At 45.8% G+C, this 25,319-nt stretch overlaps 1 protein-coding gene across 1 annotated transcript; it reads left to right on the top strand.

Annotated features, from left to right (window-relative positions):
- The first annotated feature begins 8,888 nt into the window (after nucleotides 1–8,888).
- Nucleotides 8,889–18,823, top strand: LOC123401693 (small polypeptide DEVIL 6-like). Its single transcript, XM_045095545.1, has 2 exons — nucleotides 8,889–9,013; nucleotides 18,351–18,823. The coding sequence occupies exons 1-2, from the start codon at nucleotides 8,889–8,891 to the stop codon at nucleotides 18,424–18,426; spliced, it is 201 nt and encodes a 66-aa protein (XP_044951480.1). The 3' UTR covers nucleotides 18,427–18,823.
- The last annotated feature ends 6,496 nt before the right edge of the window (nucleotides 18,824–25,319 follow it).

The raw sequence follows: 25,319 nt of genomic DNA, 5'->3' as shown, positions 1-25,319 counted from the left end.
GGTCGTGCGACGTTGTAGTTCGTGGGTGAACGGCGGTACGTCAGGGCAATGACCCCGGAAGATGGTGTTGACTGATTGTGTAGGGCGCAATGGAGTGATGGATATCGGGGCGGCGGCTCCAAGATTTGATAGTTTTGAGGGTTGTGACTTCGTGTCGCCTAGGTGATGAGGTTGCCATCGATGCTGGTCGTTGGCAATGCCAAATGACCCATTTGGCACACGACCCTGTGGAGTGCATGCCCTTCATTTCTGCAGGAGAGTCCTTTCGCTACTCTTCTCATAGTAGTCACATAATCTTCTTTCCGGCGGTGATGAAAGGCCGGCTTGTTCGACGGAGCAGGGTCTTCGTTGCTTATGTATATGTGGTGGGTGTTTCTTGTGTTGTTCGACATGTTGCCGACGAGAGTGGTTTGACACTGTGTGCTTTGGTGTTCAAGGGTGGGCTTGACCCTTGATGCATCGGTATTTCCCTCATTTCCCCTAATTAATAGGACAACTCTTTTCTGCTTAGTTAATGGACAAGGCAGATATTTTGCTTCCATTTTAAAAAAAGTTATTCAGACACTTCTCCCTACTGATTTGAACACATGCTCTTGTTATATAAAGGGCTCCCGTCTCGAGTGGACTCTACCAATTCTTCACAAGTCCGCAAAAATGCATACCAAAAGTGAACAAATAAAAGAAAGGTTGTGACCCCAAACGACGACCTTTATGGGCCCATGTGAAAAGAAATGCAGAAACATGCCGACACGAAACAAACGGGACAAGAGAACACGCGACAAAAAAGAATGAGCTAACACGGGGGAGCATGATCGAGTTTCTGCAAATATGAAAGCAAACAAATTAGATGGTTATAGACTTAGGTGAGACATCAGTAAATCTCATCTAGACGAGATTTAGCAAATATGAATGAAAATGTGTAGTTACGGTCTACCCTAGCTACATAGCCGAACCAAAATAGATAGAAACATGGAATAAAAATACACATGGCCCTTCAAGAAAAAGCTACAGCCCACAAAAACTAAACCCAATACGCAAAACTTAAAAAGGTCAAGTCAAAATAGCCATATGAGGCCTCACTGCTTCACTAGGGACGAATAGAAAACACTACACACCAACAACGAGCAAGCCTGAGAAGCATATATATCTAACGCTATATGAGTTAGATGAGACATTGTTACCTCTCATCTAGATGAGAATTGCAAAATCAAATCGTAATGGACCCTCATATCGCGCTGCGTAAACAGCCCAACAAAATATGCAAGTGTGAATAGCCGACAAGTGAACCGGCGATTAGATTTGCACGAAATTTAAACCAGATAGATGACAAATTGAAAAACAAAATCAAGCATTCAAAAAAAGGTTGAATGTCTATAGATTTTTTAAAATCATATATCAAAAAAATTAAGATTTTTCTGATCATGTATATAAAAATATTAATCAAGCATCTTAAAAATAAGGTAGAACAAATATTTCAAAAATGTTATTCAAGCATTTGGGAAATATTCAATGTGTATACAAAAAAGGACCATGTATTAAAACAAATATCATATATATATATAAATCTTAACAAATCATTTGAAAAATGGCGAACAACTATTAAAAAATATTAATCAAGCATTTGGAAAATTTTAAATATGTACAAGAAATGTGGAAGATGTATTCAAAATTTGATGTTTTTTACCATTGTTTGAAACAATTATGCCAACTGTTTGGAAAATGTTAAATGTGTACAGAAAAAACAATGACCATGTATTCAGCAAATGGTAATTCTTTTCTTTGAAAACTGTTAATCAAGCTTTTTTACATTTATAGAGAAAATGATGACAATGTATTCAAATATATTTAATATTGTATTTAAAAAATGTTAATCAACTGTTTAATTTTATTTAAAATATTTATAGGAAAAAACATTTACCATGTATTACATTTTTTTATTTGTAGCAAACATATATGTTAGATGTTTATTAAAAAAACTAAGTTGGCATATAGAAAAATGTAGAATAATGACCAAAAGAATAAAGAAATCAGAAAAAATGTTACAAAATAAACAAAAAGAAATACCAAAAATAAAAAAGTGAAAACAAGGATAAAAAACAGAGATGTAAAAAGAGAAGAAACAAAAGGAAATGAAAAAACAAAGAAAGCAAAGAAAACCGGCTCGAATCACTTTAAGTAGGACGCCTCCCTCATACTTATAGTGAGTGGGACCTAGGCAGAATGGCTAGCAGCGTCTGCGTTTTCGCGGGAGACCAAGGACTTCTCCCAGTTTGTCTGCTATTTTTATATGGTCTGCACGCATTAATGGCCGGGTCAATACAAGCCAGGGATGAAAAACCTTCTGCAAGATCTACTACTTTCTCGCTTGTTACGAGACATAGAGGTTGCGGACGCAGCATGCTCCCCTCGCTCTCCCAGCGTGCTCTTTTGGGCCGGCCCATGCGCGCCAAGTATTACTTTTTTTATTTCGCTCCTTAAGCTTTTTTATTTTTATTTTTATATATAGCTTGGGATTTTGAAAACTTCCAAATTCGACATAAATACAAATTTCGAAAAAATGTTCGAGAAATCATAACAGGATCGTGAATGAAATAAATGTTCAAAAGATTTAAAAAATGTTCTGTAAACCGTAAAATGTTTCCAGAATAAAACAATGTTCGTAATTTTGAAAAACTATTTTATCGTCAAATTATGTTCATGATTTTAAAACATTCATGTATTAACGTTGTTCATGAATTTTTAAAAACTTTTCAAAAACACAAAATGTTGGTGAAATTCAAAAAATGTTCCAAATTACGAAATAACCTTCATCGATTCAACAATTGTTCATTGATTCAAAACATGTTCATGAATTCGAAAAATGTTCTATCATTTCCCAAAAGATGTGTGTAAAATCAAAATAATTTATTCTTTTAATTCCAAAACTTGTTCATGAATTAAAAAAATCAAATTTCAGAAAATGATTGTCGATTCAAAAAATGTTCATGTGTTTCATAAAATGTTCGTAGGTTCAAACAAATGTTCAATTATTTTGGTCAATTCAAAAAATGATTAGTCTATGAAGAAAGTTCCCCCAACTTGAATATGTTCATGGTTTTTAAATATGTACATGAATTTGTATATTGTTCATATTTTTGAAAATTTTCTGAAATTTGAAAATGGTTCGTAAAATGAGGAAGAAAAATGAAAAAGAAAGAAAAGAAAGATAAATGAAAAAATGGAAAATAAAGGAAAAACCAAAAAGAAACATTAAAGAAAAGGAAAAACCAGTAGAACAAAACAAAATATAAAGAAAAGGGGGGGGGGTATAAACCCCAAATGGGCCGGCCCATACACTGGATCGGCGGGTGCGCGCTAGGTCGCTAGCGCGAACTGTTGTATTTCGTATTGGTTGTGAGATACCCCTTTAAGAGAGGGAGGGAGGGAGGGGGGGGGGGGAGAGAGAGAGAGAGGGAGTGGGAGGGAGGGAGAAAGAGAAACGCAAATGAGCCACAGAAAAATGCATCGCGCGACGCGTGCAACAACCCACAGGCAAGATCAAGGTTGGCACGAAAATTACCGCACGAACAGATCGAACAATGCAGAACTTAGATGTGACATCCTTAAAACCATATAAATGTGATTTAACAATTCCGATAAGAAAAAACAGACAGTAATTAAAAACCCCGTCTATGTGGTAGGTGTGACGACCTCGATTTGATCATACGCTAATCATACATGTAAATGCGTACGACCAAGCTCAAGGACTCATAGGTAGATATCACAACACAACTCTAGACACAAATAAAAACATATAAGCTTCATATTACAAGCCAGGGGCCTCTTCGAGGGCTAGAATACAGAAGCTCGATAAATACACAAGTCAGCGAAAGCATCAAATATCTGAGTACATACATAAAACAAGGAGATGTCTTAGAAAAGGCTAGCACAAAAGATACATTGATCGAACGAGGCGAGGTCTCCTGCCTGGGAATCTCCTAAACTACTCCTGGTCGTCAGCGGCCTCTACGTAGTAGTAGGCACCGTCAGGATAGCAGACGTCATCGGCGAGATACGCCATCTCCTGAGCTCCATCATCTGCTCACTGCAATCGTATCAAGGGAAAAAGGGGGAGCAAAGCAACGGTGAGTACTCGTCCAAAATACTCGCAAGAGTGACATCAAAACTATGCTAAATATGCATCAGTATTGTCATCCGACAGCTGCTCATGATACAGTCCTGGGGATTTCGATTGCTCACCAAGGGGTGGGTTTTGAAGCAAAAATCGAGGACATCGAGACTCTTGAGGGTGTTGTTGTTGTGGTCCACCTCGCCGATCCGATCGATGTGTCGCCGTCCGCGCTGTGAGCGGTGGTAGAGGTCGTCTAAGTGGGGTGCGGTTGCTCCAAGGAATCATTACGGTGCACCACACCTTTCAACGATTTCCTCATCTCTGCCACCGCTGCGTCGAGGGAGGTATGCGTCGTGAGCACTTGTCCGAGTGTGCCCTTCGTGCGGTTCGGTTCAGCTCCGCCGTGGTGGGTGGTCGTGACAAGCGCGTCGAACGCCTTGGCTGATGAGGACACGTACTTTGGGGTTCATTTCGTCGATCCTTTTCGAGTTCAGGGTTTAGAATGGACCTTTTCCTATATCTAACAGTTACACACCGCACGTGCTGAGCCAAGATAGCCCAAGAACTCGTACATGGGCCAGGCCCCGATTGTTGCACTCGCATGGTGTGGCTCAGTGCTGAACCGAGCCAAACTCCATCGCTTACATGACGTTCCATACTGACATTTTCTTCCATGAACGAATTCAAGATAACATTTTAAGGGACAATTCAAGAAAACATGGCATTGTCACGTTGGGCATGGAACGTAACGAGCTGGTTATGCGTCGCCCCGAGGTGGTGGAGCGGGGCCGTTGCGGAGGCTGGGCGGCATGGCGCTCACGCCATCCTGGCATGAGGATCATAAGCCTTCCGCAAGCCTCGCGGCGATGGCGTTGCGCCTCCTCCTCTTCCGTCCCTACAGCGTTTGATGCAATACGTTATGCGCGGGGGATGCACTTGACCACATTGGCGATGATGATAGTGGTTGCGAAGGCACTCACACCTGCAGTGAGCCCGGTTTGCAAGCCTGCAGGCATGGTGTGTTCGACGGTGGACGGAGCAAGAGGTGATTACACGGGATTGAAAGAAGTGATTTTCAACAGGAATATGAAGGAGGAAGAAGAGAGTGGAGACCGAAGGGTGGAGCTAGCCAATTTGAGAAAAGTTTACAAAAAAATAGAAACTAAGAACAGTTCATAAACAATAAAAATGTGAATAAATAATTTCATGAATTTGAAAAAAGCTCACAAACAGTAAAAACTTTGCAAAATCGAAAAAGTTCACGAATTACAAAAAACTTGCAATTTTAAAATAGTTCAAATTGGGAAAATATTTGATGAATTGAAAAAAATCACAATTTTTAGAAAAGTAATATATTGCCTGGTGAAAAGGAATAAAGGGAATAGAACAAAACACCAAAGAAAAATCAAGCATAAAAAGGCAAACAAAATGAAATACAAAACAAGAAAGTGGTCAAGACAACATGATACGGCCGTATGAGAATGGTCTGACGGTCGACGTTGAAGATGCCATAGATAACCCTAACCTAAACTATTAGTTACAGCGAAGGCATCAGAATACCCCCAACCTGCCACCGACCGCTGAAGCGGCATGCAATGGGGAGGCGAATCCACAAGCACGTCGGCATAGCCGGAAGGGGAGAGTTTTTCCTAACCGCCGAGGGAAAGGAGAGACAACACTCGGAGAAAACTCTTGTTAAAGTAATATAAATGAATAAGTTATACTTTTTCCTCGCAAAAAAGAAATAAATTATACTTTTGGAGTTGGGTCATTGTTATAATTTTTTTAACATAGTACACTCGAAGTAACTCACATACACAAACATACAATCATCTCTATGAACACATGCACGCACACCCTATCATGTAAACACTTCTGTGAGACTGAAACGACACATCATCTTAAGATTGATGAAGTCATCACAGAAGCCTTCGTAGTCGATGAGAACTTTCCCTCCCACTAACGTACATTGCCAAGAAGAGTAAAATAAATTCAGAAAAATAAAGTATCAATGTCAAGTTTCGGATTAAATTTTGATGGACAGAAAATATCACGGTGCTTTTAACCATTCAATCACATGTTGTTTTATTGGTAAATTTTGTGTATGTTTGTTCTGTCATTCACATATAACCCGCTTTAATATCTCCACCTCGGACGCCTAACCGCACTTTTGTCCAACCAAACGCACTTTTCTCTAATCAAAGTGCACTTACTCGTAACAAAAGAATGATATCCCCGGCTAAAAGGAAGATGATATCCCGTGTTCAAGAGAAAAAAAAATGATATTCCATCCTCGCATGCCGGCAAGTTGACCTACTGACGTGCAAACAATTACTCTTTTGCTTAAGCTGAGTTCTCGTAATATATACGACGACCACAGGACGTGGAGTATCTGCTTCGGAGCTCATTTGAGCTTGGTGAACAGTAAAATTGAAAAAATTCAAAAAATGTTTAACAAATTATGAATTTTTTTTAAGATCAACTTTGACAAAAGTTCTAAGTGCATGCAAAAATTTGGCATTAACTAACATTTCTACAAGCTGTGGCAAAATAAACAAAATGGATGCTCTGGAAACGCGCATTTTCAGAGTGTCTATTTTGTTTATTTTTTCACGCCTTGTAGAAATATTAGTTCATCCCAAATTTTTGCATGCGCTAAAAACTTTTGTTAAAGTTGTTTTAAAAAAAATTCAGAATTTTTTAAACATTTTTCGATTTACTGTTCATCCGAGCTCAAATGAGCTCGGGAGCATAAAGGCACTTTCGACGACCACACTATATGTTTCTTTTTTGTGAATACCACACTATATATCTTAACCTACCGTGCCTCGTACTATTGCCATTTCAATTCACGTGCCAGCGCCCGTACCAAATTTTGGGAAAATCTCAGGTGTCATGTGCACTCGTAAGGGAGCCGCGTTTGGGTCGTCGGAACACAAAACTTGGCCTAACGGGACGACGTAAACAGACGTGCATGTTTGCTTGATGTCCGTTTGTTGTTATTTCTGATCCAAACTTGGTCTAAATATGGGAATAAATAGGTACGAAGCGAATAGAAGCGGACGCTTCCATCGATCGTTGTCGTCCGCTCGTGTCCGCTCTGGTCCCACGTCTTAGCTCTCGCGAAGGGGGTCGGAGGGCGCGAGGAGAGAAGCCACCGGCGAGGCGGCGAGGCCACCGGCTTTGTTTCCCCTCTGCGCGGCGTTGTGCTGGCGTGGGACGGCGAGTAGGTGCGGGGCCTTTCGGCGCGGGGACAGGTGCGCGGGACGGCGAGGGCGAACGGATCTGGCTCCAGCCGGCCATGTGCGACGCAGGAGGTGGCCGGCGGCTTGGCTAAGTGTCCGTTCTGGTGTGTGCACGTTGGGAGCATGCACCATTAGTGCGTGTCCGTCCCATGTCCGTTAGATGGATGGGTGATCCATACGGACGAAAAACGGACAAGATACGTGTCCGTTTGAATCGTCCCGTTGAAGTTAATGTTACCGCCGGACCAAAATCTCGTCTCCTGAGTCTCTCTTCATCTCAAGATACAAGTCGTAGTGGTACATGTGCTCCTTCCGACCTCACCCTCTCTGAACACTTGTGTTGTGCATGTATCATATTTGACCACAAGGAGATATGCATTTCTCGCATGAGAAAAAAAGAAGAAGAAAGAACCCCTTGTAGTAGATGTGGAGCTAGCTAAGAGCAACTCTAGCGGACCTCGCGTTCCGTCAACCCGCAAAACGCGTTTGCAGTTCGCGCAAAATCACTTTTACGGGCCGGCGCGTGCTGACACAGATGCAGACCCCCCAAACGGATCCGTAAAAAAATATATTCGCGAAATATGTTTTTTTACGGGTCGGCTTCTGCGAGTTCTGCTCGGACTCCACCGCGAAGACCCGCAAACAGAAAACTGCAAATCTCGCATTTGACACAGGGTTTGGCAAACAAGTTCAATTCAAACGAAATAAACAGTTTACGTGCAAATAAAAAGCGAAGTTCATTACGCAAAAGAGAGCATGCAAAGGTTTCCGCCCATGTCCGGCATCATCTTGGGGGTCGATCTTCACTCCGTGCCATGAAGTCCATATTGAAGTTCATCGGCGCCACCGAATCCACATCCGTCGGTTGGAACGCTTGTTCCAACTCCCGCACCGAAATCATCCACATTGGCACCATATGGAGCAGAGAAAACATCACTGGAACTGGAACACGGACCGGTCGAGGCGACCATTCTTCCCTTCAAGATCTCTCTCCTTGCCATATCATGTCATGTTTTGGTGAGGTCGTCCATGTCATTGCGGTTCATTGACATGATCTTGTTCTCCTGGGCGAGCAACAATGACATCGATTTGGTTTCAGAGGCACGTGCTTTTCTCTCCTCAATGGCAGCTTTGCGGAGCCCCTCTTCCTTGAGCATTTGCCATTTTTCTTCCTTTGCCAATATCTCTTGGCGGTTTGAGAAACACACGTGCATGCATCAAGAGACACCGCACTCCATGCTTGGATCAAAGCTTGATCTTCCAAGATCGTGTAGTTTTTCGATCTTTGGCTTTTCTCACCCTTTGCTTGCGATTGCTCAAACGCTTCCGCGTCGATCTCCTCCAATTCGTCCCAGCACCATGATCATCCATGCCGCCGTCCGTTTCATTGTAGTTGAATGGTTCGAAAGAGGCTTGATCAATGTCAACCGCGTTCATGTCCAACATGTTCATGAGCTCATTTGTTGCATTGTTCGAACCACCGCTACAGCGAACGATAACAAGTCATGAGCTATCAAGACTAATGACGAAAAATGAAAAGGAATCGCCAAGACCGAAGAGGCATACCTTCCGACCATTTCGTCGAACACCTCGGCCGCGGGGGGAGCGGAATTGTTCAATGGCATCGCCGGAGCACCTCCTTGCGGGGGGGGGGGGGGTTGAAGTCATAGGTTGAATAAGGTGGCTTCCTTGAAGCCGGAACCTTCCTCCGCTTTACGGCCGCGGCCTTGCCGGCCTTTTGCGCCGTCGACCGGGATCGCACTGCGGTGTTGGCGCCTGGAGCGCGGGCCATCGCGACGGGGGCAGCTGGATTCCCGTCCTGCACGACCATGGTGCCCTGCCTCTTTCGGGAAGGTGCGGCGTGTGCTTGGGCGACGGCGGCGGGGGCAACATGGCCGGCGACGAGATCCGCCCGAGGGGAAGGAGCATGCGCGACCTCCACGGTGACGGGGGGACAGCATGGGGTCCTCCATGGCGGCAAGGAACGGCCGGGGAGGAGGAACCGGAGCTTGTGGAGCGGGGGCAATTGTGGCGGAGGGTGCGGGGAGCGGGGAAAGGACGCGCGGAAATGTCCCTCCCGCCAAATCTCGCGCCGGATAAGGATTCAGCTCGGATCGGCCTCCCAGCCCGTGAGGATGGAGGTTAAGGAAGAAGATTTGCCGCACCCCGCAAAAAATAATGCGGGTCGGCGTGGGATGCGGGGTCTACTCGTGCGGATTTTCTGACCCCGACCCGCAATTTGACGGTTTTTACGGGTCGGGGCGGGATGCGGGATCTGCTAGAGTTGCTCTAAGCTCCATACCGCTGCACGTACACATGCACATGCACGCCGCAGCAGATCAGAGGAGAGCATGCAGCGTCACCCTCTCTCACTCTCGTGTTGCGCGAGTTCCGATGACTCACACACCAAGGGGACGAATCGCCACCCGCCTATGTAGAGTCGAGTCGGTGGAGAGCACCGGGTCCCTCTTGACACCGACTCAACTCTACATAGCCAGCTCCATGATCATGATATGCCTTCAACGTCACTACGTCCTCCTGCTCCTGTTGAGATTCACTCAAGATAATCTCACATGCATGCTCATGGTTTCTTGGAAGGTGATGCATGGGTGGACGGAAAAGCGCGGGCAGCCAGCGGAGATATTTGTTGGGACGGATGGAAAAGCGCTGGCGAAGATATCTTTAGAGACGGATGGAAAAGCATTGCTGCCTGTGGCGGACGTGGATGGAAAGGCGCCGCTGGTGGCCAGGCAACCGGGCTGCCGAGGGACACGCGATCCTTCATCCTCCTGGTCGGATCTCGGATGCGTGTATGCTCTGCTCCTGCTCAATTATGTCACCAAGTTGGGGGATATGCTTGCAATGTTTCAAGGCGATAATAATGTTAAGTGCAAGATCCAAGCTAGTAGTACTCCCTCCGTCCGGAAATATTTATTCTAGAGATGAATGTATCTAGACTTATTTTAGTTATAGATACATCCATTATATCTATTTCTAGGACAAGTATTTCTGGACGGAGGAAATATTTCTTTGGGTTCATGTATAATGACACTTTTTTTAGTTTTGGTAGTAGAATAATGCATGACGTCACGGTTATAATGTTAAGTGAGACTAAGCTGGCACTTTTGGCTTTTGTATTCGGGCACAGCAGAAGAAAACGATGATTTGAGTTCCAATATATTGGGAGCCTTACAATTTTATTTGTATAATAATGAATACTCACTTAGAATTATAATCTTCTTGAGGTATCCCATAAATTGCATAATACTATTCCATCCGTTTCTAAATATAAGCCTTTTTAAAGATTTCTTCAATAGATTATATACGGATGTATATAGACATATTTTAGAGTGTAGATTCATTCATTTTGTTTCGTATGTAAATTTTTAATGAAATCTCTTAAAAGACTTATATTTAGGAACGGAGGAAGTACGTGTTATAGTATTATTTGTATGAAACAAAGGGACCAGTAAATTTGTTTCACTAGCTACCAACTCGGGCTGAAGCGTTGAAGATTACCTCCTTCAAATTGTTTTTCACTCCTCCTTAACCCATTTACATTTCTATATGGTGATTTATATACACATACATTGAGGCAGCGAGCGCAACAAGATTACATATTCTGGTACCCAAGATATCTCGCCGCGTCGACGATTGTCGAGCTGAAGGTACGTGCTCTCTTTCTGCTCAGGGCGGTAATGTGCCATGCACACGCGCAGTGTTAAGCGAGCTTAATTTCGTACAATGAAGGAATTGAAGGCCACCTTACATGTTACTCTCTTCACATATTACTATCTTCGTTTCATAGATTCAATCAACGTAGATGATTATGTCGGGAACAAAACTTATACTATTAATTATTCCGAATACGAATTCAATAATATATTTTTTGTTTCCGTTGCAGTCGTTTACGTCGGTTAAATTTATGATCAAACGTAAATCATAAAAAACGCAGACGTACTACATTATGAAATAGACAGAATATTATACTCCTATATCCGTTGTTAATATTTTTAACACCTTTCCGTTGTAAGTTTATTACTGCCGGATCAGCCACGTATATTACTGGGATCTCGTGCGTTCGAACAAAGCTACACCTAAGTAAGTTTTAGTTTTGTTTTAGAAAGCTTATTAATTGCTATACTACGTACCCGGTAAAATAAAATTGTTACTTGGAAACGAGAGTTCAGAAAAACAAGATCGGACTAGTGTCGTCCCCCAGCGGGCGACTTGGACGTAGCCTGGATCCCTCCCGCCGCAGCCCTCCTTTCACCCGAAGACGGCCAATTATCTATTCTGAAGATGGGTCGTTACCTGTTCTGGCATCATGGTGTCGTCGGGTGGAAGGAGGGCTGCCGGAGCATCATGGTGTCGTCGATGGTGGGCCTCACAAAATCAATGTGTCGGTACCTGTTTTGAAGATGGATCGGCAAAAGACGGTGGGGCAGCCTTTGGCGTGCGCATGCGGTGTCCGTTGAGAGTGTGCTAGACCCGTTTATGCTACTTCCAAATCCAGTTCCGAAATGTGTTATTTGAGATTTAAAAAAAATGTCGTATTTGAGAGGGCCTCTCCCTCTATATCTTTCTCCGGCTAATAAGTCACCACTCCGACCCCACAAGTCAGGCCTCATCGTGGGAAGCGCTAGGTCGATCTCCACGTCGGATGCACATCAGAAGCAAATGCCACTTTTCTCCCACAAAAGTGGAGCTTAACCTAGATACAAAATGATATCCCGTACTCCCACCAACCTCCTAATCGTGACTAAGATAAGCATTACCAGCGGGTCTCCTTCTGACCCGGGGTCTCATGTACTCTGTGACACCCACATGCAAATATTCGGTGCTTAGTTAGGCACTTAGGCTGCGCTTTCATACGACTGAAGGGCCACGCTAGATGCCCATAAACCTACTACGCGTGTATCAATATCATAGCCCTTGTTAATCACGATGTTAGCGGTGGTACGCCAATCTTTGGAAAATCACGGGTGACACATGCTACGTTGCAAGAGGGCTGCGTCGTCTGAAGCGAGCCACCTGCTTAGCAGCTTAGGGACAGCTCCCGTTTGGCTTCAGAGCTCTCTCGTGCATGTAGTATAGATGATATGTTTGTTTAATGGGAAATGTTACCTTTTAACCGGCTGATCCTGCTCTCGCATCCACCACCACCTTTGTTTGCTACGTGGGCGCGTCTAACAGCTGAAAATGGTTTCCATGGCCGACGGGTCAAAAGCCGTTTTCCTGAAATAATTCCATTGTTTTAGGACGTTGTTCCTGCAGCGCGCTGCTGGCGAGCAGGAGGGGCTCTCCCTCGACCCCGATGGATCGGGAGCCAGGGCGGCGGCGTGCTCCAGGCAGCAGGGTGCCGGCGCCAGAGAGGCGGCGGGGTAGCCGATGAGCATGGGGGCAGCGGATCCGGCCGGACCTCGTCGGATCCGGGCCGGACGGCGGCGGCGCGTCGAAGGGGCAGGCAGCGCGGCAGTTCCCTGCAGGCTGGGGCTGCAGCTGGCGGCGCACTCCGGCGACCTGCCGGCGACACGCGCGGGGCAGCGGCCGGAGGGAACTAGCGGCGAGCCGGAGCTCCTGCGGCTGCGGATGCAGCTCGGGGCGTGGCTGGCGCGAGGCTCGCTCCGAGGAGGAGGCAGGGAGGCTTGTTGCAAAAATTTCTGAAACTCGACCGTTGTTGCAAAAAATTATTCCGTAGAAATACCTACGTTACAGGAAGACGAAGAAAAAAAAATCTGCAACAAGCAAATTGTTTCTGAAACTCGACCGTTATTTCAAGAATTAACGGATCCAAAGTTTATTTCTTGCAACAAAGCGAAAGTTTCCGCAACTCGAGCATCATTTCAGGAAATAACTACTGACCATGCGACGGGGATGCAGGACGTTAGATCGGCATCCGACGGCTAGCTAGGTGACAAATATTTTTTAGAAATCATCCGACGGATGCGTAGCGTTCCCCCAAAATACCTTAATTAATCAATCCTGAAAAAAAAAACTTAACTTCTAAATAGCTAACCCCTGCTACTAGGAATTCTCTGGTTTCTTCTTAATCACATGATCTAAATTGATTTAGCCGTTTGATATAGTAGATTGGTCTATAATAGCCATCAGATATAGTACAAATGAAGAGCCACCGATGCCTGCATGCAAATGCATGTAGTAAATGGCGCCTAAAGGGTATTTTAATCAAGAAAAAAAACTGACGCATGCATGCAGCTCATATTCGAGCAACCACAATGTCTAGAGACGCTAAGCTTGGAGGCGTCGCCAAGCTTTTTTGGTTTAGAGGCTGAGAATGCAATGTATAGAGGCAACCGTTATAGCAATATTGGAGGCAGCTTTTAGAGCATCACCAGTGTATAGAGGCAACCTTGCCTTTAAGTTAGGACCCACACAACATGCCTCTGACCAAATAAAAAAGCTCACAATATGTCCAATCATCCTTTTCTCAGCCTTTCTTTGGATGACAAGTGAGACCAATTAATTTGATGTGTTGTTGGAAAAAAGCTCAGAATGTGTTCAATCATCTTTTTCTCGGCCTTTCTTTGGATGACATGTGAGACCAATTGATTTGATGTGTTGTTGGAGGCAACCTCTAAGGTTAGAGGACCTCTAAGGTTAAAGGTGCCTCTAACTTATTTTTGGTTAGAGACAACTGTCATAGTGTATAGAGTCCGTCTCTAAAAGAAGAGAAAGGGCTTAGAGGCAGCAAAAATCACACATTGTGGATGCTCTTAGAGACAGCAAAAGCTCATATTATGGATGCCCTTGCGGTGCTCATATGAAAGAAGTTATTGCATGCATAATTTATTTCGTTTTCGTCTAGTTTTGCACTTATACATAGAGATGGACATTTATTTATTTATTTATAAATATTGATAAATAAATTATCTTGCTATAGGAGAAATTGTAAAGACACTAGCTAGCTTACGTTGATTAATTTAGTGCAGTTTTTTCTATATGAAACATTCTTTAGTTCCTACTCTTTCTGTACTTAAATAATTATAGTTAAAAAAAACTAAGCTACGCATCTATCGGTGGATGTTTACTAAACATCCATCACTTGGAGGACCGTCTGATCTACACGTAGCCGTCGGATCTGCTCCGGTCAGGCACCCCATAATTCCTGAAACGATGGCTGAGTTGCACAAACTTTCGCTTTGTTGCAAAAAATAAACTTTGGACCCGTTAATTCCTGAAACAACGGCCGAGTTTCAGAAAGAATTTGCTTGTTGCAGGATTTTTTTTCTTCGTCTTTCTGCAACATAGGTACTTTTGCGGGAGAATTTTTTGCAACAAAGGTCATGTTTTAGGAATTTTTTACAATAAAGGTCAAGTTGCGGAAATTTTTTGCAACGTTCATGGGTGGCTGGCGGCGACCGGATGGTCAGAACATAAATCTATAGTAGACCACTGCAACATCGTATATGTTTCAGAAACATAGTTTTTGTTGCAGAACCGCATAGCCACTTAGACGCGTGTCTTACGGGGAGATGGCTGATGCGACCATTATAATCCGCCGGCTGATGGTTAGCTTTTCCCAAAAACTAATCTAGTTTTTTTAAATACAATTATTTAAGTGCAAATGGAGTATATATATGATGGGTTGAATAGCGCTAGGATATGTGTGATTGGTAATGGTGCTATCTAATCCTAGCCCATCATTCCAGAGACAGGGAATCATATATCCAAGGAACCGGACCACAATATTTAATTTCATCACGCTTTTAGTGCACTTTTCCACGCCTACGTGTTTTAACCCTTTGCCACGTTGGCACCTTGCTTGCTGAGAGAACCTTGACAATTGAGAAATGGAACCGTCTATACCTCAGCCCGTCGTAGCCGTTGGATAAAAATGAAAGGTTGGATGATCCCCTACAACCTCCCAACCGTCTTTTGAAACGTTCGAGCGCATGTTCTTCAGTTTAGTTTGGAAACGTCGTCCGATGCTAGCAGAACGCCGCGGTCGATGTCACCTCCGGCTATCACTCTAGCTAATCCCCCTTCGGGCCAAAATAATAAAACTCTGACTCTTCCAGCGGGGACGTCGTTGTCGCGTCCATCCCAGCTAGGGGTCGCAAGAAAATTTTAGGCAACTGGGTATTAGCAAAAAAAAATTTGAAAAATGCCAAGCAATTCTTCTTAGGGATGTAGAGTATAATGGTCATACATACTCGTAGGCGTACAACACCTATCGCGCGATCACTAGGTTAGTGGGTTACGAAGCTTAAAATTTGCGATGTCATGGCGGTTTTGCTACCGAGTGATACATGTACAAACCATCTTCACTAGTCACCAACTCACCATCCTAACGATTCCCCCATGGTAATTCCGAACTACCGACTGTGTTCATCCGTGCGGGAATTCATATCTTCAACAAAAACAGTTTATATGCAATTTGTCCGGCATAGGGTCATTCCGCCAATAAATTCATATTCTTCATCATATTCCGATCTGAGAAATTATTCAGGTGCCATAGAGGTCAAATTAAATGAAAATAGCGTGTATGTCAGAATACCACCCTCTTCTGTAGACCGTGGGCTAGTGATTTGGCTGATGGACTACAGGATACCGAAAATATCCAAGGAAATCAAGATCTGGTTTAACGTAGTAGTATACATTACGATTTTTTTACATTAGAGAGCACAGGGATAGATGCCATGCCATGACATGCCAGGTTATGTTTTGTTTTTAGCTCCTGCCTGATTGCACGAACAACTCTGTTACATTTGACCACGACAAATAAACATTTCCAGCGCCGACTCTGTTCTGGCATGTTTCCTTGACCTTATGACCCACGGGTTTGATCTCTATTCGACCGACCTGCACGTAGGTACGGCACAAAAAAGTTTATCTCGAGGCATCAAGAACACTTTACTATTTGATCTAGTTGGTTACTTAGTTGGTCAAGCATTGCAGTCACATGGGGAGTAGGCACGGGATATCGTTTTCTGTTAAGCGTTAAGTGCACTTTGATTAAATTAAAGTGCGATTAAGCATCCCACGTAGAGATACAAGGGACTTAGGTACTCCCCTGTAAGCTAATATAAGAGCGTTTAGAATACTAATTTAGTAATCTAAACATTCTTATATTAGTTTACAGAGGAAGTACAATGAAACATCCACAACTAGTAATACAACTGTGGACCGCGCGGTAGACGTGACGAGCAATCTCAAAATCATTCGGTTAAAGAAGTGTGTACATTTTTTTCTTTGTTCATAAAAGAGTTTTTTTTTCATTGGATGATATAGAATTAGCCAACTATGTTGGAGACAATGTAAGTTCGTAACCTCCTCACATCACCATGGGGGGGGGGGGGGGGGTGCGCTACCGTCAGCATTGAAGGCGGTGGCGGCCCGCCGACGGAAAACAAGCTGGGGCAGGAGGGTTGCGGGGGTTCCCCCACGATGCTTCTTAGGCGGCTTGTGCATGGTGGCCTTGTGTGGAGGTCAGGGCGGAGGCCGTGCTTATGTGGGGGTTGTCGGCGACTCCATGGCCACAGGAGAGATCCGGTGGGCTTCCCTACTGTGTGATGGGAGGTGGTCGTGGTCGTGGATTTGGCATCCCAGTCAGGTCCGTCGCGGCGTGGCTTCGGCTGTTCGGCGACAAGTGATGGGAGCAGTGTGGGGGCGGCTAGAGGCTCTCTATCGGCATTCTAGTGGCGCCCTGAGTCCACATGGCAAGGCAGCGTGTGGATCTAGTCCAAGATGAGACTCGGGTACAACGAGTTTCGGTGAAAACCATGGCAATGTCGGTCATGAAGGACCGATGTAGTTTCCAATGATGACAACATCTCCGGCGTCGTGCTAACCTTTGGGCCATTGTTTTGGAGCAGGTGCTAATTGTAGGGGACAATTGGTGGAGGACGTGTATTGATGGGCGTGCGTAGGAGTATGGCGATGTGTGGCTTCGGCAACGGAAGGGTTTGACATGTTCCATGCATTGATCATTTGTCAAGATGGAACGCCAGAAGATGACGACACTGAAGTATAGAGTATGTGCACACGGTATTGTGTCTACTAGACCGTTTGATGCTCCTGGTTAGTCGTCGGACGGCTTGGTGAGGCCACCGGGTTACTTGGTGTGTGCAAGGTCAGGACATATCATCAAGATTGTAGGGATAGCAACAGTGTCCGTGAGAAAGATGTCTTTGGGTCTATTCATGTGTTTAATTTCTAAGTCCTTTTTCAATTATATAACTAATATGGATTGTCCATCCCTTGATGCAGAGAGGTTATCCACATTAAAAATAATGGTTGTTGGAAGCCAACTAATTAAACTGTCATCATTCTTATTACTTTCCGGCCGCAAACTATGTAGTATGCAGTATCATTATATATGAACCGATCTGCCATGACATAAACGTCCAAACTGGAGAATTAGTTACATCCAAAATCCATATTAGGCTGGCCAGCTACTTGCATAGTCCCATCCATTCGATCTCGTTCGCAGAATCAATACATGTCATCTCAACATGTATTATCAGAATGAATCAATTCAGTAGCTGGAGGAACGAATGAATCCCAGAGGAAGATGCTCGCGTCATTAGCAGTCCTGGACCGTGTAATTAAGCAACGAACAAATGTGATTCTTCCGGTGTCAAGTTGAACCCGTTGGCGAGCAGCCAGTACCAGCTCCAGCCGGGGCGTAATTAGCGCGATGCTGCATGTGCCCGGCACTCATCCTACTACAAACCCCGGGTGTATCATGGATTATCATACTCTGCACAGGTAGACGAAGATGTCAGACACTAGAGATCGAGCGCCATCTGGCGATTCCCCTAGTATAAAAGCTTGTCAAAGTGGTTCACTCAAATCACAGCCAAAGCATAAGGAGATCCAGTAGAGAAGAGAGAGGCGCACCGGCCCTTTCGAGGCCACCTGGCTCTCTTGCCCTCGAGTTCAGCTCGGATGAACGATGTGAGGAAGCAAGAGAAGCAAAAGGGAAGAGGAGGTGGGGGTGGAAGAAGTGGAGGAGGGCGGCTGGCGAGGATGCTGCGGGAGCACAGGGCCAGGCTCTACATCATCCGGCGCTGCGTCGTCATGCTGCTCTGCCACCATGACTGATGCTCGCTCCGTCGATCGATGCATGGTTACCTGCGTCCCTGCCCCTGCTACATCGTCTCTGCCTGCTCCTCTGTCCGGCCACCATGTATCTAGGTTAGGTATTGTTGTTTCCATCTTGGTTTTGTTCGTTTGTTCATAGGCTGTGCAGGCTTGGCAGATTAACTCTCGGTGTACATATTAGGCAGGGAACGTAGGTAGTTATTTTCTGAATTCTAACAGTTACTCTGGGTTTCTTCAAGGCTTGTTCGGTGTGGTGTGGTGCTCCTAAGCCCTGCAATGGCGAGGATTGCACATGTATCGATCTGTTCTGGGCACGTTGTTGGTATATTGGCTGTGTTTTTGCTCTATGGAAAATGAAAGGCCAAAAATAGAAAGAATGAATGAAAAAAGTTATCCAGCCCTTTGTCTTCCATCGTGTGATTCTTGTGCCGAGGCAGGATTGTGATCAGATGTTCTTGCGTCCTCCAAATTAAGATAATTTGTTTGGACGATCCTCCACACATGTGGTGGCCATGTCAAATGAGCTTAATTTGCAGCGGCAATATCCAATTGACACCAATAAAAGTACTGGAGTGCTCTGTGTCTTGGGTCAAATTAAAATAGTTGTCACACGACCAAATAAAAGTTCACACTTATCATAGTATTATTTGTGAAGATACTCCGAAAACCGGGAGTGCATTTGGCGTAGTTATTCAGTTACTTGCATTGCTCTTAATAAATTCAGTACATTAGAAACAAACATCGTGTATATAGAAGTCAATGTCAATGTGTAACTTCACATTCGTTCACAGTAGAAATGTACTTGTGGCACTGAAACTAGGGTTACAAATTTCAAAATGTTGGTTAGGCCTGAAATATTTTTAATCCCGAAATTTTCAGCCAGATTCAAACTAATATCAAATTTAAGTTAGGTTAAAATTCATTAAAATGAAGCAATGTCCAAATCCGAAATAGTGTCCTAAATACGTAAAATTTCACATATTTCGATAAGGTCCGAAATTGTTTTCTTTTGAAAGTAAAAACCTTGACTGAGACTACTGCGCACAAAATTGATAAAACGCATTCGCATAAAATATCTAGCTTTAACTACCTGGATGACAGTGTAATTGCACCGCCAAATTTACAAAAAAGATATAATTCACACATTTTATGTTTTAGTTACTGCATACGTGTTCAACTTCGGCAATGTTTTTTCATTCATGAAGTAAATTTATGTGCCCAAATGTTGTCTTGGAAAACAATAGTTGTAATTTTTGTCAAAGTCTTTCTATAAAATTCATTACATCGTAGGTAAGGACCCTCTTGTGTAACAGTTGAATATCTATGGGTGCCTTGAGATCTGTGGCTTAATGTAAAATCTCATAGATTATACGATGGAAATGTTATCTGGTGTGGCAGCTGCCAGCGAACACCCTCTCCACCGTTGGATGGATCTCAACACAGAGCCGATGCGACTTCATATATTGATACTAGTCCGCTATAAGATAAAAGCCAATGAACCAAAAATTCATTTCTGAGTCAAGGCTTATCTGCATCCGTGTTAAATAAAAAAAATACTAAAATATGTCAGAAGGTTCCAAAATTTTTAGGTCGTAGATAATTACTCATACTAGTAGTAACATAATGCATAACAAGTCAGAATGAATCTATAAGCTAATAAATGCAAGGCTCAATGTTATCACCTCTAGGTTACTATCCACTATGGATGTAGTAACTTAGCCCCTGTTTCTTTAAAAAGTCCTAAGACTTTTTTTAATCCCAACTAAAAAGTCCCTAGTCCCTATCTGTTTCTTTTCACGGACTAAACAGGGACTAGAGGTCATTAAATGACATGCAAAAAGACCATGCTACCCCCAATAGTATCTTAGAAGTTATTAAATGACATGCTAAAAGTAGGGGCACTGTTGGAAAAAGTGTCAAAAAGCCCCAAAAGACCCTCTCATAGGGACTTCTTTCTTTAGTCCCAAATACCCCCTTTTAGTCCCTAAAAGTCCCTCATGTTTCTTTCACATGGGACTAAAAGAGACTTTTTTTAGTCCCTACATAAAAAATTCCCTGTAAAGAAATACCCCCTTAGACTACTACCTTCGTCACGGTTTAGAAGGCATGGTTAAATTTATATGCATTTCCATAATAGACAAGGTTTAAGGCGCATTGCATTTAGTCCTAACATCTAATAGTACTCCGTTGTATTACTTCTATCTGCATGCATAGTATGAATGCTATTTTTTAACTTATTTCACAACCAATCAATAACCACCTAGGTTCTAGAGAATTTTCATGCACGCCTTCTAAACCGTGACGGAGGGAGTAGTAACATATGCATGTTACTACTCTATGTTACTCCCCATTATGAGTAGTCTAAGAGCATCTCTAGCAGATAAGCTCACCGGAGCTCCCAGGATGCGGCCACGCCGTCGCCGGAGTGCATTCACTCCTCGTCGGAGTCGACGTCGACATAGATGACGACATATTTCTCCTTATCACGCGCCTTGGCGGCCTCCTGCTCGGGGTGGAGGCGGTCGTGCTCGAGGCCCTGCTCGAGCAAGAGATGATCGATGTCGACCTCACGGCGGCGGCGCTTGGCGTCGTGTTCGACCTCCTCCGCGGAGCGTGCCGCGACCGCGCCAGTCACCGTGGCGAGGACCTCCTCGGGGACGAAGTCCTCACGGGTCACCGAGCCCTCAAAGGCGGCCGGATCGTAGATCTCGAAGCCGTCCTCGTCTACGGCGACCTCGCGGGCCGAAGTGTTCGGCGACGACGCCGTGGTGGAGAGGGTCCAGGTGCCGGAGGAGCTCCCCTCCTCGAACTCCAACGATGGCGAATCGGGAGGCGTGGGTGCGGCGGGGGGCGCGGGGGCCGGCACGAGACCGTGGCGGATGTCGAAACTCCTCGGTCTCCCGCCACAGCAGCGACGCCTGCATCGGGAGCCCCCTCCCCGTCCACTTATGCGACGACCGCTTTTCGCGCGGCGTCGGCGGCGACACACCTGCGCCGCCCCTGCTGCATATGCGGAGGAAGGGCGTCCATGGCGAGCGTATCGGGCGGCTGGAGCTAGGGAAGGGAGTGGAACGACGACGACGAATTTGACGATGGAGATGAGGGTTTGGCCCCGCAAATGGGAGCCCAAACGGCTTTTATGCCTACCCGCGTACATTTGTGGATTCGCGGAAAACATTTGCGGATCGGGCTGCAGATGTGGAGTCTGCTCTGTGCAGCAAACTAAACCCGGTCCGCAAACTCTCCGAAACTTTCGCGTTTTTGCAATGTGTGCTAGAGATGCTGTAAGGGGTCTCATTTTTCAAGTGGGCAGTGTTGTCTAAACAGCCAAAGGAGCCAGCCAACGTGGCAAAGCGTGGAAACACATAGGAGAAGAAAAGTGCACTAAAAGCGTGATTGAATTGAATATTGCACTCCGGTCCCCTGGATATGATCTCCTGTCCCGAGGATGATGGATGGGCTAGGATTAGATCGCACCGTCACCAATCACACATATCCTAGCGCTATTCAAATCCATCATCTAGTACTGTCTGGCTAGCTTAGTTAGTTGAGGTATTACACAAACATATCATCTCTCATGCATCCACCAGAGAACTCTGAAGCAAAAAAAAAAAAAGGACAGTTTAGCGCGCTAATGAGCTTAGTTAGCAGGTGGATCGATTCAGGCGCGGCCCTCTTGCGATTCACGGAGTACTGTAGCATGCATGCATGCATGTGTCACCCTTGATTTTTTCAGAGATCGTGGTACGTACCATCACTGACCCCGTGAATTAACAACGGCCATTATACACGCGATGGGTTTATGGCTTGCGATGTCGCCCTTCAGTCGTATGAAAGGGCAGCCTAATTAAGCACGGAATATTTGCATGTGGACGTCACTGAGTACACGTACGAGACCCGCTGCCCGCTGGTAACGTTTATCTTAATCACGATTAGGAGGTTGGAGGGATGTGATATCATTTTGTATTATGGTAAGCTACACTTTTGTTAGAGAAAAGTGGACTTTGCTCGTGATGTATATCCGACGTGGAGGTCCAGCTAACTCCTATTGGCGCGCTTTCCACGACGAGGCCTGACTTATGGGGCCGGAGTGGTGACTTAGGGTGTGTTTGGTTGGAGGGATAGGCTAGCGTGGTTGTGGGTATCACCAACCAGGTGGCTGGTGATATCTTTTTTTTTTTGTTTGGTTGTAAGGGTAGGGTTATCATTTTTTTGTTTGGCTAGGGTGGTTGGAAGGATGGATAACCAGGTGGCTGGGGAGCCCGCGCCGGCCACCTCCCGCGCCGGCCACCTCCCGCGACGGCCCCCTCCCGCGCCGGCCGCGCCCGCGACGGCCACCTCCCGCGTCGGCCGGCCACCTCCCGTGCCGGCTGCGCCCGCGCCGGCCGCGCCCGCGACGGCCACCTCCCGCACCGGCCGGCCACCTCCCGCGCAAGCCGCGCCCGCGCCGGCCGCCTCCTACGCCGGCCGCCTCCCGCGCCGGCCGTCCCCCCTGCCGCGCCGGCTGCCCCAGGGTGGTTGCCACCGCCCGCCCGTTTTTGGCGGTTGGCCACATCCCTTTTTTCTGAGAATGTTCCCAGCATCTGGTTGACTCTGTCCCTCCTCGCCCCAGATCCAAACGAATGGCAACCACAGAAAAAAGTGGCTATCCCTCTCCCTGGGAGGATATCCCTCCAACCAAACACACCCTTATTGGCCACACAGAGAGAGGACCTCCAATAGTACCACATTGGAAAACGATTGAAAATAGTCGGATGATTTATTAGCTCGTCAACCGTGTCCGGCGCCGTCCGATACTACGTGATCCTGTGGCGCGAGCGCCTCTGTGTCCCACACGAAGGTAGCCCATCGTCGAGTTCCTGACCTGTTGTAACTAGCATCGCCGTGCCTGTCTGTATTTCAAAACAACTCTTTCTACACGTAGTTCACACAAAATGCTTTGCCAGCATCCGCTGAATGGATGCTGACCGTGGGTGTCGGTAATATTCCTATGTCTCAAAATAATTGTCTTAAATTTATACTAGCTTTAATATAAAAGTTGTACTAAGTTTAAGACACTTATTTTGAAACGGAGGGAGTAATAAGAATGGAGTCGACGTTGCTTTCATATAGGACTACCCCTCCCTCCTCCTGCTCATACTAGCATCCTTGACAACGCCGTTGCCACTCTCGGAGCAGCCGGATCATTATCGTTGCGTCGCTGCCGCCATCGTAACACCATCGAAGCAGTCATGCTCGTCGTCGCAACACTGTCGCGACCGTGAAACATGCCGACGTAGCAACATGGAAGCGGTCGGGCTTCCGTAGTAGTATTGTGGTCGGTGTTGAAGCACGACAACACAACATTGCCGCATTTTTTCAAAGCATCTTTCGTCGCATCGCCATGGACGTCAAAGCACGCCATGGGCGTTAGAAGCATGTCGTCACGCCATCGTCGTGGCCGTCGCAGCACGCCTCATACCATCACCGTGTTCGTCGACACAGACCACAGGCATTAGAAGCATGTCATCGCGTCGTCGAAGCATGTTGTGATAGAATCATCGCGGGCGTCGAAGCACACCATGGGCGTTAGAAGCATGTCATTGTGCCATTGTTGTGGCCGTCGAGCGCGCCTCATACCATCACCACCGCCTTTGAAACACACCACAGACGTTAGAAGCAACTCGTCACACCATCGCGACCGTCGTAGCATCACCACGATCGTCGAAGCACACCACGTGTGTTAGAAGCATGTCATTGCGCCATTGTGTGGTCATCGCAGCACGCCTCATACCATCACCAGGTTAGGCGTTGGAAGAATTTCGTCACGCCATCGCGGCCGTCGTAGCATCACCGCGGTCGTTGAAGCACATGACGGGCGTTATAAGCATGTCGTTGTGCTATTCTGTGGTCGTCACAACACGCCTCATACCATCACCGTGGTCATCGAAGCACACCACGTGCATTAGAAGCATGTTGTCACGGTCATCGTAGCATGCCTCATACCATCATTGCGTCCGTCACGGTCACTGAAACACACCACGACTGTTCAAAGCATGTTGCCATACCAACGCTATGACCATTGAAGCACCATGGGTGTTCGAAGCATGTGGCCGTGCTAACGTCGCGGTCATTGAAGCACATCACGGGTGTTCAAAGCATGTAGCCGTGCCAATGCCGCGACTGTTGAGGCACACCATGGGTGTTCGAAGCATGTCGTCATGCTAATGCCGCGACCGTTGAAGCACACCATGGGCATTCGAAAGCATGTCGTCCAGCGCCATGACTATTGAATTACAACATGGGTGTTTGAAGCATGTCGCCATGCTAACGTCGCACACCTTGAAGCACACCATGGGTGTTCGAAGCATGTCGACGTGCCAACGTCGCCGTTGTGGCAACATCATCAAAGCAGCCAGGGTGCGGCCTTGCATCATCGCGACCGTTGAAGCACACCACGGGTGTTCGAACCATGTCGACGTATCAACGCCGCGGCCGTTGAAGCACAACAGGGGTGTTCGAAGCATGTTGTCGTGCCAATGTCGTGACCGTTGAAGCAAATCATGGGTGTTCGGAGCATGTCGCCGTGCCAACGCCGCGGCCGTTGAATTACACCATGGGTGTTTGAAGGATGTCGCCATGCCAACGCCGCGGACGTTGAAGCACACCACGGGTGTTCGAAGCATGTCGACGTGCCAACGTCCCCTTTGTTGTAGCATCATCAAAACTGCCAGGGTGCGGCCGTTGCATCATCGTGATCGTTGAAGCACATCATTGGTGTTTGAAGCATGTCGTTGTGACAACGCCGTGTTTGTCACAACATCATCGAAGCAGCCAGGATGTTGTCGCTGCATCATCGCGACCGTATAAGCACATCATTGGGCATTTGAAGCATGTCGACGCACCATTGCCGC

The sequence above is a fragment of the Hordeum vulgare genome, chromosome 1H (assembly GCF_904849725.1).
Source record: "Hordeum vulgare subsp. vulgare chromosome 1H, MorexV3_pseudomolecules_assembly, whole genome shotgun sequence".
NCBI classification, from domain to species: Eukaryota; Viridiplantae; Streptophyta; class Magnoliopsida; order Poales; family Poaceae; genus Hordeum; species Hordeum vulgare.
The sequence above is the reverse complement of the archived record's forward strand: the minus strand, read 5'-3'. Positions and strand labels throughout refer to the sequence as shown.